Genomic DNA, 17,640 nt, shown 5'->3' on the forward strand with positions numbered 1-17,640 from the left:
CATATTTTAAGGGTTGTTTGGCAGGAGGTTGCAAACCCTACAAAGTGTCTTGCAATTAAGAAGTGTTTTCTATTTATAATATTTCCGAACATAATATATATAAAATAAGTTTAGACGATGAAAGTTTTGTAACGTATATGATACATGATATTTTCCAAAGCGCTCAAAATGCGAATTTCATAGTTGGGATCGTTCTTGCCTGCTTTAGTACCATACGAGTATATATAAAAAAAATAGCCTTTATTTAGTACTTCCCAACTAACCAGGGGGCGTAGTGGGTAGGTACGATTGTATTTTGAACAAAAAAATCTAAATTGGTTAGCGTACGTAAATTAACTGTTCCGAACTTAACTTAAGGGGCATGAAAATATTATTTTTAGTTCGGTGAGGCGCCGAAAATGGGAAACCCTGCATTATACTATATGAAGGTCTGGCTGCCGCGGGCTCTGGGTTTACAGTATTGCAGCTAAGCTAAGCAAGCAACGGACAATGCGTACCGGCGCCATTACAACGATCGAAGCTAGCGCCCGCTACACTATACAAATTTCCAACCTGTATAACGAAGGTTCTCAGTCTGTTTACTTAGAGCGTCTGTTATGCTAATTGACTCGACGGGCGTGAAAACAGAGATTTCGAGTCGAATAAATTGCGAGACAAGCGTGGCGGGGCTCAGTACGCATTCGATCAGCATGCAGGCGAGCGAAGGACTCCTGGCCTTGGGCGCGCTCCTGGCGGCGGCGGCGGCGGCGCGCTATACGGGTACTGCCGCTGGCGTCTCGGCTACTGGCGGCGGCGGGGGTGCCCGCGCTGCCGGGCGCGCACTGGCTGCTGGCACTACGGCGCCGGGCTGCTGCTGCGCGCGCCGCCCGCCTGGCTGCTGGCGCGCCTGTACCGCGCCGCGCCCGACCAGCCGCTGGTCGGCTTCTACATCTGCCACAAGCCGTGCCTGCTGCTGCGCGACCCTCTGCTCGTGAAGCGCGTGCTCGTGACCGACTTCGACGCGTTCGCGGACCGCAACTTCGCGGGCGAGCAGCAGAAGGACAGCTTCGGAATGATCAACCTGTTCGGGCTGCGCGGGCCGGCCTGGCGCTACGTGCGGCGGCGCATGGCGCCCGCGCTGTCGGCCTCGCGCATGCGCGCCGCCGTGCCGGCCATGCTGGCGGCCACGCCCCGCTGCTGGCGCGGCTGGCGGGCGCGGCGGCCGCGCGTAGCCCCGCCGACGCGCAGGAGCTGGGTCACCGCTACGCCGCCGACCTCATCGCGCGCGTGGCGCTCGGCGCGCGTACGGACTCCTTCTCCAAACCCGACGCCTACACGGACAACGGTGACTGCGCCGCCCGGACCGACCGGAACCCTCCTCGGAACCGCCGGGAAGGTTTCGATCGCTGCGGGAGACGGATTCGATCGGCATCATAAAGTGTCTTATGAAAAATTACACTTTTTTCGACGATCCCAGTATTTACCCTATATTTAAAAACTTTTGAACAAAAAAGTTTAACCGACGAAAAAACTGAAAAGCAATCTAGGTCAAACAAAAAAGGTACTATTTTTTGTTTTTCAGTTTTTGCGGCGGTTTAATTTTTTTGTTAAAAAGTTTTTATTATATACTATTTTCCCACCCTTGGGGTGTTTTTTCCAAATGTATATAATACCAATTTCAAGGTATACCCTATCTAATAAAAAAAGAATTATGAAAATCAGACAACTCTGTAAAAAGTTATGACTGTTCATATAGTACAATCAGCGACTGAACAATCAATCCCCTGTTTTCGTACCCTTAGGGTAAGAATATTTTTTCCACATTTAAATGGGACCACACTCGGGGTATACGCTTTCCAATAAATAAAGAATCATTAAAATCGGACTACTCTGTAAAAAGTTATGCGTGGTCATACATAAAAAAAATATATAATATATACGCGTCGACTTGATAACCTACTCCGTTTTTTTCGTCGGTTAAAAAGCGGCTCGGCACGATTCATGAGTTATGTTACATACGATGTTTCATTACATCATTCTTACATGCAGTGGAATCCGACAATCATGGCGAACCGTGGAACCCGATAGAGAGATGACAAACGGGACACGTGTCAAATATCCACCGAGTGAAATGATGTATTTACTCTCACGAGTCTGCAAAAGTTTCTCCAGGAAACAACTCAAATAAAATAAAAGCTTCCTCTTCTATGTTCCGCAGACGGTCGGTAAGCCCCCCCCCCTGACCCGCCGTGCTTGTGCCCGCAGCGCTGGAGTTCTTCTCGGGCATGCGGCGCATGGTGGCGCTGGTGGTGGTGTTCTTCACGCCGTGGCTGGCGGCGCTGGCGGCGCGGGCGGGCGCGCCGCTCTACTTCGAGTTCCGCGAGGCGCGGCGCCTGTTCCGCGAGGCGTGGGCGGCGCGCGAGGGAGCCGCGCCCGCGCCCGCCCGCGCCGCCCGAGGGGACTTCCTCGACTACCTCAGGCAGCTCAAGGAAGGCCCGCAGAACCCCTTGTTCGGTGCGTGCCCCCTGATCCTTTCCGACGGAAACATCGACATCGTCAGCCAAAAGACAGTACTCGTGCCGGCCATGGGCCTTCCCCAAAAGATGTCCCGTGTCCGGTCCCGCGCCGCCCGCATCCGTCAGACTCCTGCGATCTTGGTGATGTCTTTCGGTACGCGGTTGCCATTCGAGGTACCTATCCGTAATATTTCAAAAAAAGTTTTTTCGTCGAAATTTTTGATTCAACATGTAGTTTGACGCCGACGCCGTACGCTTTAATCAACCAATGTACGGAACAATTGATAGAAATATTGACCTAACCACGAAAAATCGGGCGACACTATTTACCGGCCGTAGGTACTATACCGACCCGAGATTTCGTGTATGTACACGCCCATAGTAACTCTTGTCATTTTGACATCAGTTTGTATGGGCGTGTACACGAAATATCGGGTCGGTATTTCCATGTCGATATTATCCGTGCCGGTATATACTGTCACCCAAAAAATCTAAAACAGTATTTCAAGACCCGACGGCAGAAGGGAGACACGAGGCCTACAGTTTGTTTGTTCACGCGAGGCGTGTACCGTTCGCAGAGTTCTCGGGCGACAACCTGCTGTACCAGGCGGGCATGTTCTTCTCGGGGTTCGAGTCCAGCGCGGCGGCGGCCACCTTCCTGCTGCGTGCGCTGGCGCGGCGCCCCCCTCTGGCCGCGCGGGCGAGGGACGAGGTACATTTCATTCTACATATTTAGTATATTTCTCTGTCTTTACGCCGAAATATTATTCCCAAATGTTTCCTTTGCTAAGCAGTTTCATTTTCTAATTCACTATTTTCTCTGAAATCATATTTTTTTCGGAACTTTTATAAAACAATTTTAACCTAATCTACTCTGTTCTATCCTGGTTCTATCTATAATCATAAGAAAATCCACTGAGATATCTTTTGAGTTTCGGAGAAAATCGAGACTTTCCAAATAAAACAGTTTGGCAAATGAAACATTTGGGATCACTTACGCTCTTTTTGTAAGAGATATCTTTTGCTCTGGCGCCGCCGGACAGACTATATCCTAATAATTTATTTATTTATCAATAAAAATCCGATCCGATCCGATGCGAGCCGTTTGATGGAAATGATGGTTTAGGATCGTACTACAGTTTGTTTGCATATCAAAAGGTCCGCCGCGCAGTCCGCGACGCCGGCGGCTGGGGCGCGCGCGCGCTGGAGGCCATGCCGCTGCTGGCGCGCTGCCTCAAGGAAGCGCTGCGCATGCACCCGCCGGTCGCCACGCTCGACCGACGGGCCACCACCGACTACCAGCGTGTGCGTGCTCGAATCACGTCGGGGTCACCACTGCAGGATTCTTCGTGGGATGAGTCGTTGCAATACTGATCGAGTGTTGCCATTATTTCCGGATTGAAAGTTTCTTTGCGAACTTCCTTCCGCTGGCGTTCGTGTCGTCATAGTGTGTTGTATGTTTTATATGTTTAGTTTTTAAATGGGTCCACTGAAAAACAGCGTTGCGGCTTGCCGAAACATTATGCTGAGTGGGTCCACTTTATACTATTCGATGTTATTTTTTTTTTTTCCACCAATGTATATTTATGTGTATCGAATATGTGTAAATAAAATGTTTCTTTCTCTCTCTCTCATATAATAAAATACCGAAACTCTTTAGAACTCGCGTGTAATAAAACAAGCAACAAGTTACAAAACGGTCCCACAACAACGACTGACTTACGAGGCGCGTCCCGCACCCGGAAGCGCCCTGAGTCCTGTGTGCTGCTAAACTGTAACTACAAGTCTATGCGCAACGGCAGAACATGCGGAAAACAAACATTATGGCACACATAGAGATTTTGAACCCGTTCACAGATTCCCGGCACGGACGTGACCATAGAGAGAGGCACCGCCGTGTACATCTCCCTGAGCGGGCTGCAGATGGATCCCGTGCACTTCCCGGCGCGCACGCGTTCTCCCCGCGCGCTTCGCCGCCGGCCGCCCCGTCTCGGACGCCTACTTGCCGTTCGGACGCGGGCCTCACATGTGCGCCAGTGAGTGCCTCGCAGATCACTGCTCCCTGTTCGGTGTTCCCAGCCAGTTATGGTGACACGCGCCATATCCGCAACGATTACGCTGCGTTTCAATCAGAGGATGTGAACGCTTTATTTTTCCTCTCCTCGCGCAGCACATTTCTAGTGGAAACGGCTGAGCAGAGCGAGTCGAAGTAAAAAGAAGCGTTTCTATTGGTCCATGAAAACACATTCCTTGCAACACATCCTCGCACATCTCTGGTGGAAACGGATCCTAAAGCGGGTTTCTCACGAGGCGATTTTTAGTAAATCAACTTAATCGGTACTTATCGGTTAAACTGTTACTGCTAATTAGAACCAATAATTCTATTATTGTGGTAACTAAACGATTTGACAGCTAGTCAGTCGATACTCAAGCATTGTATCTGTACACATTTTGTCCTGAATAAAAGCCGGAATTAATTAATTTCTCAGTGTTTTTAATCGAGTTAGTGCCCCGTAAGTTTCGAATACCACATTGGCGACGAGAAAGTTACGAACTGACGCGAGACAATCAGCAATAAACTTCAAATTAATTGAATTTTGAGGTAATAATCTTCATTAAAACGTTTGAGGGTGTGTGTCCTGTGACAGTTACTAGAACGCAACGCAAACATTGTCAGGCTACCCGAAAGGTCACGATTCACAAGCAAGAACAAAACGCAAAACAAAATTAAAAAAAAAAAAAAAAAAAAAATGGAAGAATTTAAAGAAAAAATTGACAGTGGTAAGACTTCTTGGATACAGGAGACACCAAAAGAATTGTTATTACAGCTAGTTACAGAACTAAATTTATGTGTGAGTGATAATCCGAATGTAGAAGAACTAAGAAAAGTGATTCGGCAACACGTACTTGTAACCTATCAAAGTGCTAAGAAAATGGCGACTAACAAACAAACAATTTTACTGCCATCCAGTTTGGAAAATTTCAATGGTGGTAATTGGAGTAGCTACGTAGAACAATTAAATTGTTACATGTTACTGCATGATATTCCCGAAGTAAAGAAAGTGCCGCTGTTATTGACAAAATTAGGCAGTAATGTTTACGACAACCTATCAGGCTTGTGTTCTCCCGAATCACCAATTACACTTAGCTACGAGATGTTGTGCCAGAAATTGTATAATTTTTACCATCCAAAAACAAATATGGCAGTACACAGGGCAAGATTTAAAGACCGAAAACAGGAAGAAACAGAAAATATTAAGGATTACTTGTTGGCATTAAGAAAAATGATCAAGGACTGTGATTTCAAAGATGTTGATGATCAGTTGAAGGAGAGATTGTTGAATGGAGTATATAATGAAACCATTAGATACGAGCTATTAAAAGTTGCTGATAAATCACTGGCCGAGTTAGTGACTGTAGCGGAAACAGCTGAAATGGCATTCAAATTATCACACAAAAATACGTCGAAAACAATGGAAATGTTTTCATTTAAATCACAAGGTAAAGGTAAACAAACAGGAGCAGTACCAAAGGTAAAGCAGAATGTGGAGCTAAAGGGAAGCAAATGTTTTTGTTGTGGAAAACTTGGACATATCCGGGAGCACTGCACATTGAGGTACAAGTATTGCAGTGAATGTGGTCTACAAGGACACATTTTTAGAGTGTGTATGAAGAAAAATACCAATGTGAAAACACTTGTGGTGGACCAAATACCTGAAGATCAAGAAAAAGACACTGCATGTGAGAATTATAAACAACCGGACCAGTATCAAGTGCTCAATATTGAATGTAAGTCATTAAAAAAAGTGCCATCAATGTTCTTAAAAATACAGATAGAGGGTATGCCAATTGAGTTTGAAGTGGACACGGGATCAGATATCACTACTATAACAGAAAATGATAAAAACATGTTGTTTCCAAACTTAAATATAGTCCCTTCAAATTTAACAATGATAAACTTCAACCAATCAATTTCAAAACCAATTGGCATTATAAATAGCTTACATGTAAAATATGATAACATATCTTGTAAGAATTTGACATTAGTGGTAGTAAAAGATGGACTTCCAAGAGTGATTGGAAAAGACTGGTTATTGCAGCTGAAACTGTGGCCAATAAATTTGAAACAAAATGTAAATAAATGTATGACTGAAGTTTCAAAACAAAAATGTATTGATGATGTTAAACGCGAATTTCCAATTGTTTTTGAGCCGGGTTGGGGTAATTTCAAGAAGGCACAAATAACATTAAAATTAAAACCAGATGCTAAGCCAAAATTTTTGCCAGCTAGAAGTGTGCCATTTGCATTGAAATCAAAAGTTGAATCTGAAATAGATAGACTTCTAACAAATGGGCGTATAGTCCCAATTGAGTTTAGTGAGTGGGGTACACCTGTAGTCCCTGTTTTAAAAAGTGATGGTTCCGTGAGACTGTGCGGAGATTACAAAGTAACACTAAATCCAAATTTAGAAATAGACCATTACCCACTCCCAACAATAAATGATATATTATCAAATTTTGAGGGAAATAACTATTTTTGTGAACTAGACTTAAAGGAGGCATATTTGCAAGCACCACTTGATAATGAATCACAAAAATTAACTACCATTGTGACAGAAAAGGGAATTTTTAAATATCTATATTTACCATATGGTGTCAGCACCGGTCCTGGCTCATTCCAACGGCTAATTGTACAATTATTGTCAGGCATTGATGGTGTAAAAGCTTACATAGATAATGTTTTTATTGCAGGAAAAACAATACAGGAAGTAAATTCAAGATTAAAAGTGGTTTTGCAACGCTTCTCCGAAGCCGAATTAAAATTAAAAATTTCAAAATGTAAATTCTTTGAAGAACATTTGACAGTATTTGGCTATCATGTGTCAAGTGAAGGTATTAGTGTTGTAAAAGACAATATTGAGCCGCTTCTGAAAGCACCCCGACCTGAAAATTTAAAGATGTTGCGTTCCTTTTTAGGAAAAATAAATTACTATAATAGGTTTCTTAAAAATATGGCTACAATACTAAGGCCATTGTACAATTGTCTTAAAAATGAGAAAATTATATGGACAACTGAATGTGATAAATCTTTCCTACAAATTAAAGAGGCTTTGACCCAAACCACAACACTGTCTCATTACAGTAATGATCTACCTGTCATATTAACTTGTGATGCATCAGACTGCGGGGTGGCAGCAGTTCTGTCAGTCAGGACTGAAGATGGTGTTGTGAAACCAGTAGCATATGCTAGCAAAAAATTAACTGATACTCAAGAGAAGTATCCAGCAATCGAAAAAGAAGCATTTGCTATAATTTTTGGTATTACAAAATTTTATGAATATCTATTTGCAAGAACATTTGAATTGCAAACTGACAATGCGGCTTTAGTCAGTATCTTCGGCCCAAAAAAAGGCATTCCAAAAATGGCCTGTAAGAGATTACAGCATTGGGCAATATTCTTGTCTGGGTTTAACTACACCATTCAACATATAAAAACAGATAAAAATCCTGCTGACTATTTATCACGTAACCCTGTAGATGATAATAATACTTTTAACCACCCTTTATTAGAAAGCAGTGAGCTGAGTGTAATTAATTTTTTGTCAATGTCTAATTTTGAAAATGTAAACTGGAAAATGGTAGAAAAAGAAACAAAAAAATGTATAGTATTAGCATCGGTAATGAGACATTGTGTGGATGGGTGGCCTGATAAAGACAAATTAAATGAGGAATTGAAGCCTTTTTATGACCGGAAAAATGAGCTAAGCATAGATCAGGGTTGTTTACTGTGGGGTGCGAGGGTCATAATTCCAAAAAACTTACAAAATGTAGTAATGAATGAGTTGCATGCAAGTCACTTTGGTGTAAGCAGAATGAAACAAATTGCTCGATCATATTTCTGGTGGGTGTCAATTGATAAAGATATTACTGATATAACAAACGCATGTAAGGTATGTTTGGAAAGCAGAAATGCCCCAGAAAAAGTACCACTGACACCATGGCCTTCAGCTCAGTCGGCTTGGGAGCGTTTGCATGCAGATTTTCTGGGTCCTTTCTGTGGTAAAATGTTCCTTGTAATTGTGGATAGTTATTCCAAGTGGCCAGAGGCTTATGTAATGCCAAATATAACAGCGACTAAAACTATTGCAATATTTAAAAATTTGTATGCCAGGTATGGTTTCCCGCTCCATCTAGTGGTAGATAATGGAACTACATGGACAAGTAACGAATTTAAAGAGTTTTGTAATATTACAGGAGTTAAAATAAGTTACACACCAACATATTTTCCAGCTACTAATGGTGCTGCGGAAAGGTTTGTCCAGAGTTTTAAGGGCCATGTTAAGAAAATTATGGAAAATGGACACACACTAGAGTATGCAATGAATTTGTTCTTATTAGATTATCGTACAAGCGTCAACCGAGCCACTGGTGTCAGTCCTGCAAAACTCTTATATCAGCGTGAATTGAGAACGCGATTTTCATTACTAAGACCGCAACCAATAACATCAAGATTACAAATTAATAATGAAAAACTAGCAGAATTTAGTAGAGGTAATCGTAGAGTTGCTTTTGATGTTGGAATGAAAGTTATGGTTAGACATTTCGGAGATAAGACAAAAAAATGGATTTTGGGTGAAATCAAGGCAAGTCTGACGCCAGGGGTAACATACCTAGTAGATGTTGGGGGAAGGTTAATTAAGCGACATGTAAACCAGATGCTCGAATGTAGTCTATAGTAGAGAATGATTGTTTTAAAGTTTAAGCAAGTTTGTGTTAAAATAAGCTCGAATTGTGACTGAAAGTAGTTGTTTAAGTTACATTCTTCTTTTGATGTTGAGTTAATTGGTTGGTTCATTTTATATTAGCGAATACGATTTTTATGTGGTGGGGAAGAGTGTGGTAACTAAACGATTTGACAGCTAGTCAGTCGATACTCAAGCATTGTATCTGTACACATTTTGTCCTGAATAAAAGCCGGAATTAATTAATTTCTCAGTGTTTTTAATCGAGTTAGTGCCCCGTAAGTTTCGAATACCACAATATTAATGAACAGGTCAATTTAGTATATTCTCCCTTACTGCAGCTAGGATCTAATTTGTAAAATAACAGTTAGGATTAACATGCCTTAACAGTAAATAAAGAAACATGTAAAGGTAAAAGATCCCTATGCGACATGTTAAAGAGCCATTTGTGGCCTACTTACAGAATAGGCGTTTTGATTATGGTTTTGTTATTCTTGTTGCATTAGCACCGTAAGTCCCGCAAGATTTTTCTATAGATATATTTTTAGCAAAACCGTTTCAACGATATATCTGACAGATTGTTTAGCGCGCTGTCAACACTCGACGACAACAAAGGTTTGCAAATGGGAAACGTCAATCAAAGTTAAAATAGCCTGTAAAAAGCTGACAAACTGAGATAATCGGGAACAGGGTTTTGTTTGGGATGGTGTTGGGTTAAACTGTTATCCTTAGTGATAAATTGGTGGCTCTGATTTTTATTTCTTTACGTTTTATCCCTTTGCATCCTAATCGCTATCCCTATAAATACGCCTTAAGCAAATATAATAGAACGGTACAATCTGACTATTGCGACAGCATGCAAGTGTGAAAATCTTAAGTTTAACACCTTTATCATCAGCTGGAAGACGTCCACTGTTGAACAAAGGTCTCCCCCTTAGAACGCCATAATGAGCGACAACTTGCCACTCCATTGGTTACCCGCAACTCTCGCGATGTCGTCAGTCTACTTAGTAAAAGGGCTGCCAGCGTTTCATCCTCCGGTTCGTGGTTACCACTTGAACACTATTTTTCCTCAGCGGTTATCTGCGTGCGGTAAAATCTTCACATCTTCACCCAACACCTCCAAAACGACCAACAAAAGAAGATCACGCATCTTCCTCGGTTTTGCTATGACTTTACAAACTTGATTTGATATAACAACCATTTCGGCTTATATATAACCCATTGCAGAGTCCGAGTGCGTATTGGGATCTTCACACACCGGTGAATTTCTTCACACCTCGGCTTATTTTACCCTTTGTTTTAATGAACGTAAAGAAATCAGCGCCTAAAATTGCAATGACCAATTGTCGTTAGCAAACTCATATCCGTTAACGATTTTCAGGGTAACCAAAACCATTTCAGTTCATTACTATCTTTATTGACTTTTTTCAACAAAAGAGCTGAGCCACGCGAACTTTGTATTACTGGTTTATTATAGTGCAACACGAAGGTACTTAAAAGTTGAATTAAAATGAGGATAAGAAAGATTTAGGTGGCGATCGACGGTATTTTTTATACTTACACCGAAAAGCTCTTATGTAATAGATGATAATACGTGACTTCCCCTCTATGGAAAAAATATGACAAGTAATTAACATATAGGCCATATGAACATTACGCTAAGAGTACATATAGGACAAGATAAACATTTTAAACTCATGAGTTAAATATTTAGAGACAGTTTAAATTCGGTATTGGTGGAAAAATCTTGATAAAATAGTATGGTGTCAAAATCAAAGTCCAAATACCCTTATTCAATTAACCTCGTAAGTGCTCGTGTACTTCAAAAAATACAAATGGTAAGAATAACTGTCGAATGTACTTGGTGGAGTACAAATTTTTCAATGAAAAAAGAACTTTAAATTTATGTAAGTCATTTCCAAAATCACAATACTTATAATTCTAGGCTCGGTCTGAAGAACTATGTATGATAAAAAAAGTCAGAACTTACGAGGTGACACTCGACTTTTCCGACAAAATACGACGACAAAGCATTATTCACAACATCTGTTTGTACCGGACTATTACTAAAATCGCCTATTTTTTACCATGAGCAGCGACCAAGTTGGAAACGCACTTCTGCTAACTAACGTCCACACAATATAGAAATGGAGCTGTCAGCCGATATTACAAAAGTAGAATCACGTAGCAACCGTTCAAATTTAAATTCCCATGCTTCAGATGATCTTCAATTACAACAATATAAATATGTCTGTTTACATAGCTAAAAGCTTTCCGTTTGTTCCTTGATTGCACGCGTGAATGCCAAAAAATGTAACAGTGGAAGCTACAAGCGATGGCGGATAGTGTCGTTAAATTTGATCAAATTAGATTTTAGATCGCTATGTGCTTTGATGAGACCTTCTAACCCTCTATGGGGCAGAAGTTTTATTTTATTAGATTAAAAATTTTCATGGCGAGTTATGGAGAGAGCTGTGTTAGAAGTTTCTTTGCGCGATAGAATCCGGAATACGGAAATTCACCGAAGAATTAAAGTCAGCGAAATAGCTCGAAGATATGTAAGTTGAAGTGGCAATGGGTGGGCCACATCACTCGAAGTGCAGATAACCGTTTGGTGAGAAAAGTCAACTTGCGACCACAAACTAGAAGATAAAGACCTCCCACTAGATGGACGGACGACATCATCAGAGTTGCGGGCAACCGGTGGATGCAAGTGGCTAGTTGTCGTTCATTGTGGCATTTGTGGCGTTATAAGTTTTATTATCTGTATTTTAAAGCTATGCTAAACACAGTAAAATAAAACAATGATAAGACCAAGAAAAACATAGTTGTGGTTTTAATAAATAAAAATAATAATAAAATCATTTATTGCCACAGACATAACACTACACAAATAAAAAACAATTACACACAAGCAGGCGGCAACTAACACTACACTTTTAGCACTTAGGGGGCGTCCAATAATTACGTGAGGTCTTTATTAAGGGAGGGGGTCAAGTAAAATCTTTCCAAAACTCGCTTGGGGGAGAGGGGGGTTTTTAACAAATATCACGAATTTTGGAATTTGGTTTTTTTTTTTCAACAGAATACCGTGTAAAATTGCGTGAAAGTAACGTGACGTGAGATGAGGAGGGAGTTAAGGCAAATCTTACGAAATCTCATCAGGGAGGGCGGGGGAGTCAAAAAATCCTAAAAAATGTCTCACGTAATTCATGGACATACTTAAATACGACCAAGACTCGACAGCAAACATTTGTATTATTCATACCAATATCTACCCTGACCCGGGAGCGAACTCGGGAACTCAAGCGTCGTAGTCAGGTCCTCTCACCACTTGGCTATCCCGTCATCCGCTTAACTAATTTGAAGTTTTTCAAATAATGAAAAATAATAGTGCTTATTTCCTACTCTCCGTGAACAATTTTGCTAGTGAAATGCAACAAAGTAAATATATTTCTGATTATAATGATTCCTCATAATTTTATCATCAAGATATTTTTTTATTATCAAACGCTTTTCACTTGCACCACGAGCACAAACAGCGGAAGCCAATCTCAAAACGTCGACGCAATTAACTTGACTTATCATACAATAATTTTAGACGAACATCACGCTTTTTTCTTCCATTAAATAAAGCATGAAATCAAATTCTGTCGCCTTTACATAATGTACTATAATATAAGCAATAAATTTGCTCACCCGCGACCTTATGATAGCTAAGTATGTAGCGTCTATGCAACAAAATGGCTGTTCATGCATCTCCACGTCCACACGTCACAACACAAGACACAACAATAGTATAAGTACAAATAGACAACACGAGGAAAGTACATGAATCACACACATAAACGTTAATAATAAACAACTGATCACAGCACCACTCGAACATTCTAAGACTATAAGACTGGACTATAAGATAAGAACAGACATAAATCACACAAACAAAACTATCACCACCACTGGAATACGCTGACAACTGTTCACCATGTTAGACTTAACAGGTTTTGGAGTTTAACATCTGGTTTAACACTTGCAGAGCCAAACAGAAGAATGCATGCTCTTCTCCCGGCTTTTCAGCAAATGGCTTAAGTATGACTGTGGGAAGATAAGAAACCTCGCCATCTCTTTCCTTCCCCTAATAAGTTCCTGGGAGTTGAGGACGTGCAGCCGGGGTTTGAGAGTCCAGCATTGCCTGTGTCACACTTCCCAGTCGTCCATAATGAATTTTTCTCCTATAAAGCACCTCATATAAATTTTGAAAACTAAAATCTCATAAATTAAAACAAGGACCTTGTCTTTGGCCCTTCAGGCTACTCAACCCAAAAAAATATATCTGGTAGCATGGTGAACGGATGTGTTGCTCTGAGGAAGAGCTCTGGTTGAAAAGAGTAGTGGGAGTAGTAGGAGACTTCCAAAAGTAACGCCTTATTCATTAAATTACTTTTATCTAAACCTTTAGCGAAAGGGTTTACTACTAAAAATGATTATTTCCTAAAAACGACCAGATTACATTCGACACGAAGTTCCTTGTTCTGATTGTCCAGTTAGCTTCAAAAAATTTATTTAATTTATCCGCTACTTTCCGTTGACTTCCGTCGTCACTTCCAAGAAACCACCAGCAAATGGAGTAGTAGAATGTATTAATTAGACAGTTGAGACTTACAACTCGTACTCTTACTGCCTCAACGGGTGTGAACGTACCTTTACAGAGGAATGTTGTTAGTGTTGTGTTTGTATGCTACTTTACATTTGACAAAGTTGGTTAGATCATTTCCCTAAAATCGTTATTTCCTAATAACAAAATTTCCATTCGCTTTTTTTCCCAAATGCTTTTTACTAACTGGCTCACTCACCCACTCACTCAGCACTCTGACTCGCATAATTTTATATTCAGAACACTAGTACGTACTTGTTGCATTTTAGATTTTTTAGGATACAACATAAATTACGTCACACGTTTGCTAACTCACGCAACGTTTTAATTAATAATTATTTATAGTGACACCATTTTATTACAAGCAAAAATATGATAAACGCTATAAAAAAGACGAGGACGGTAATTCTGCTGATTAGAATCACAAGTTCTATCCCTTATATGACGTGCTAAACTCATTTTATACGAGGATAGAAACTTTTTTAATATAACTATCGAACTTTTTATAACATTAGTTTTACCAGACTTTATCCTCCCCATTACAGGACGCTTCTATAACTTTCATGAAAAAAATATTAGACTGCGCAAAACGAAAGTCAAAGTCAAAGTCAAAATATCTTTATTCAATTTAGGCTATAACAAGCACTTATGAATGTCAAAAAAAATCTACCACCGGTTCGGAAAAACCTCTGCTGAGAAGCGGCAAGAAACTCAACGGTATATATATATATATTTTTTAAACAGATTTACAATATTATTAAATGATATGTATACATCACAAGTATTTAACACAACTTTATTTTTAACACAGTAGGTTCGCTATTTGAAGGGATCGCTAATGCGGATCGGAATTATTTCCAAATATCCCTGTCCATGATATAATCACTAACTTTATAATACGCCTTTGATATTAATGAAAAGAACACTCAAAAAACATACCTCTTCTTCGGACAGTCTAGTAAAAAAATCCTAAAACAAACCCTAAAAATTGCACTGTCATCACTCCATAGTCCATTTTCACAAAGAAACATTTAGATTGTCAAAGGAATCAAACTGAAACCCTATACTTTCTAATATTTATGTAAGACATATAAACAGCGTCCTTCTCGTTAAGGAAGGTCACAGTTTGGACTTGCACTTGCTCCAATTCTTATAAGTTGTTGCTGATTGCCTTTTAAAAGGACAGTGCTTCAATTTTATGGATAGCCATCGACTTTACTGGATATAACTGTCATGATTTTTCTTGCAAGATCAGTACCTACGTTATAATAGGTATCAACATTTTCAGGTTCGTCAACGTTTGTTCGTACTGTAATGTAGGTAGGTACATACAATACTTTGCGGTATTGCGGAGATTCATAATTAATGAACTATAACAATTAACACTCCTCGCAGACATTTCTTATGTAACAGAGTGGTCAAGATATGGAACAAACTACCAGAACATGTAGTCTCAGCACTGAATGTGAACTAATTTAAGAACCGGCTAGACCAACACATTAACAATACAAAGAATACTTGACCAAGGAACAGCTAGATACAAGCACCTATCAGTTGCTTGCAACTGCCTGCCTGATAATTTATATATTAATAACAATAATAATTACTTTGCTCTCCTGATGCAAGAAATGTGTTTATGCAGTTCCTTGACCTCCACACTGTAAGGACACACACAAACCACACAAACTCACACTACACTGATGCGTTTTAAACTCAACCAGAGCTCATCTTCAGAGCAACACAACGATTCTACGTGGATGGACTCGTGGGCAACAGCTACTTGATATAAAAATAACACTAAGAAGAGTAAGCAAAACACTCCGCGGGACATCACTTTCGATTATGAGTCATGAAATTCCGATTGGTTTTTTGGAGTCTTTTTGTATTTTTGATTTCAACTCCAAATTTGTTACTTTTACGGGTATCCCGTGAAACCATATCGAAAATACAAACTGAGACATGAATGCACAGAAAAACCAGAAAAAGAGACCAGCACTGGGAATCGAACCCGGGTCCTCAGCAATCCGTATTCCGCATGAAATTCCTCCTGTATCATGTGACTGCAAAGATGTCTCGTAACACAATAGTATTCGTAAAACCATGAGATGGTACAGCCATAAAATGCAAATCTTCGTCTTTGACATAGGACTGTCCGAAAAAATACTCTACTTTTACTGCCACTTCTTTCTTGGCACTGGTTACTTGTTTTTACTGGTTCTTATCGACTGTATCGATAAAAATGTCGTAAATTATATTAAGCTAAATTCCTGATTAGGGCAATACGTATGACAACGTATTCATGTATTTCATATAGAAGAGCAGGCAAACGTAGAAAGTACGCAGTGAGAATGATTGTACCTACTTTTTTAACTGCGAGAAACATTTAGATATTTTAAGCGTTCTTTAGTTTTGAGTTAATTGTTGTTTATTTAATAAATAAATTAAATATTTTTTATTCCAGTTTTTAAAAACAGTCTACATCACGCCTGTATTCCCAAATGGGGTAGGCAGAGCACACGAAACGGTAACCGCTTCGGAGCCACTTTTAACAATTTTAGGTTTTAAGTTGAAAATTCCCGTAGGTATTTTTATAATCCCGGACGGAATTCCTATTTACCTGCCAGACTAAACGTACGGTTATATTCTAAATTATAGCTATACTAGCTTTTGCCCGTGGCTTCGCCCGCGTGGAATTCGATTATCGCGCGCTGTTCCCTCGGGGCTACGCATTTTTCCAGGATAAAAAGTAGCCTATGTCTTTTTCTGGCCTGCTATCTCTATGCCAAAAATTACGTAGATCCATCGCTCTGTTTCGACGTGAAAGACGGACAAACATACAAATACATAAACATACAAACACACACACTTTCACATTTATAATATTAGTATAGATTTTTTGGGAAAAAAAAACAGATTTTTCCAGCAGCCCAAACTGAGGGCACACCCTTAATAAGAAGTAATATGAATTTACGAACTACTCCAGGGACTTATGAGCAATGAATCATTTTCGTCGTATTTCTGAGACACCGTATTTATAACTGGGCTTGTACGTGCACGCGACTATGTAATTAGACTGGCACAAATACATAATTAATTTAGAAAAAAGAAATAGATATCCTTGAAACAGAAACAGATGTGAATTTTATAACAGAACCGACTAAACTTTTTCACTCATGAAGCACGTGATACAAAAAAAAAGTTTCCATATGTCACAGGCATTTTACTCAAAAACTAGAAGGCGTATATTGATGAAATTTGGAGTATTATGTGTCTTATAATGGCCGCTACTTAGTTTAGGTGTTAAATCATGATATGGAATATAATACAAACTGAGACATGGATACACGGAAAAACTAGAAAAAGAGACCAGCACTGGGATTCGTTTTTTGGTGTAAAATACAAAAAGACTCCAAAAAACCAATCATAAGTTAAATCATGATGTCACTCGAAAGATGTCCACTGCTGGTCATAGGCCCCAAGGCTCTCCACTCAGACCGGTCTTGTGCTTTCCGCATCCAACGCGATCCCGCGATCTTAACCAGGTCGTCGCTCCATCTTGTTGGAGGCCTACCGACAGCTCGTCTCCCTATCCGCGGTTAGGTGTTAAATAACAACAATAAATATTTTTAAGGAGTAACAGAAACTGAAAAAACAAGTTTGTTTGCTTAAGTGAATAGGTATTTTCGGATACCATCGATCCGATCGAAAGTCGCCATAATCCCCCCCCCCCTAATCTTCCAAACCA

General features: G+C 40.1%; 2 protein-coding genes and 1 long non-coding RNA gene across 3 annotated transcripts in view; all 3 read left to right on the top strand.

Moving 5' to 3' along the window:
* The window catches only part of LOC141441460 (orexin/Hypocretin receptor type 1-like), a 233,215-nt gene that overhangs the window by 173,075 nt on the left and 42,500 nt on the right, over positions 1-17,640 (top strand). The window lies entirely within an intron of this gene.
* Positions 490-4,535, top strand: LOC141441951 (cytochrome P450 6k1-like). The gene is made up of 7 exons (XM_074106838.1): positions 490-572; positions 628-977; positions 1,034-1,324; positions 2,245-2,493; positions 3,074-3,207; positions 3,654-3,800; positions 4,353-4,535. Exons 1-7 carry the CDS (start codon positions 490-492, stop codon positions 4,533-4,535), a joined length of 1,437 nt encoding a protein of 478 aa, XP_073962939.1.
* LOC141441411 (uncharacterized) lies at positions 4,891-9,485 on the top strand. Its single transcript, XR_012452795.1, has 2 exons — positions 4,891-6,284; positions 7,248-9,485. It is a non-coding gene; the product is annotated as an uncharacterized lncRNA (long non-coding RNA).

This window comes from Choristoneura fumiferana, chromosome 24 (assembly GCF_025370935.1).
Source record: "Choristoneura fumiferana chromosome 24, NRCan_CFum_1, whole genome shotgun sequence".
Classification (NCBI taxonomy): Eukaryota; Metazoa; Arthropoda; class Insecta; order Lepidoptera; family Tortricidae; genus Choristoneura; species Choristoneura fumiferana.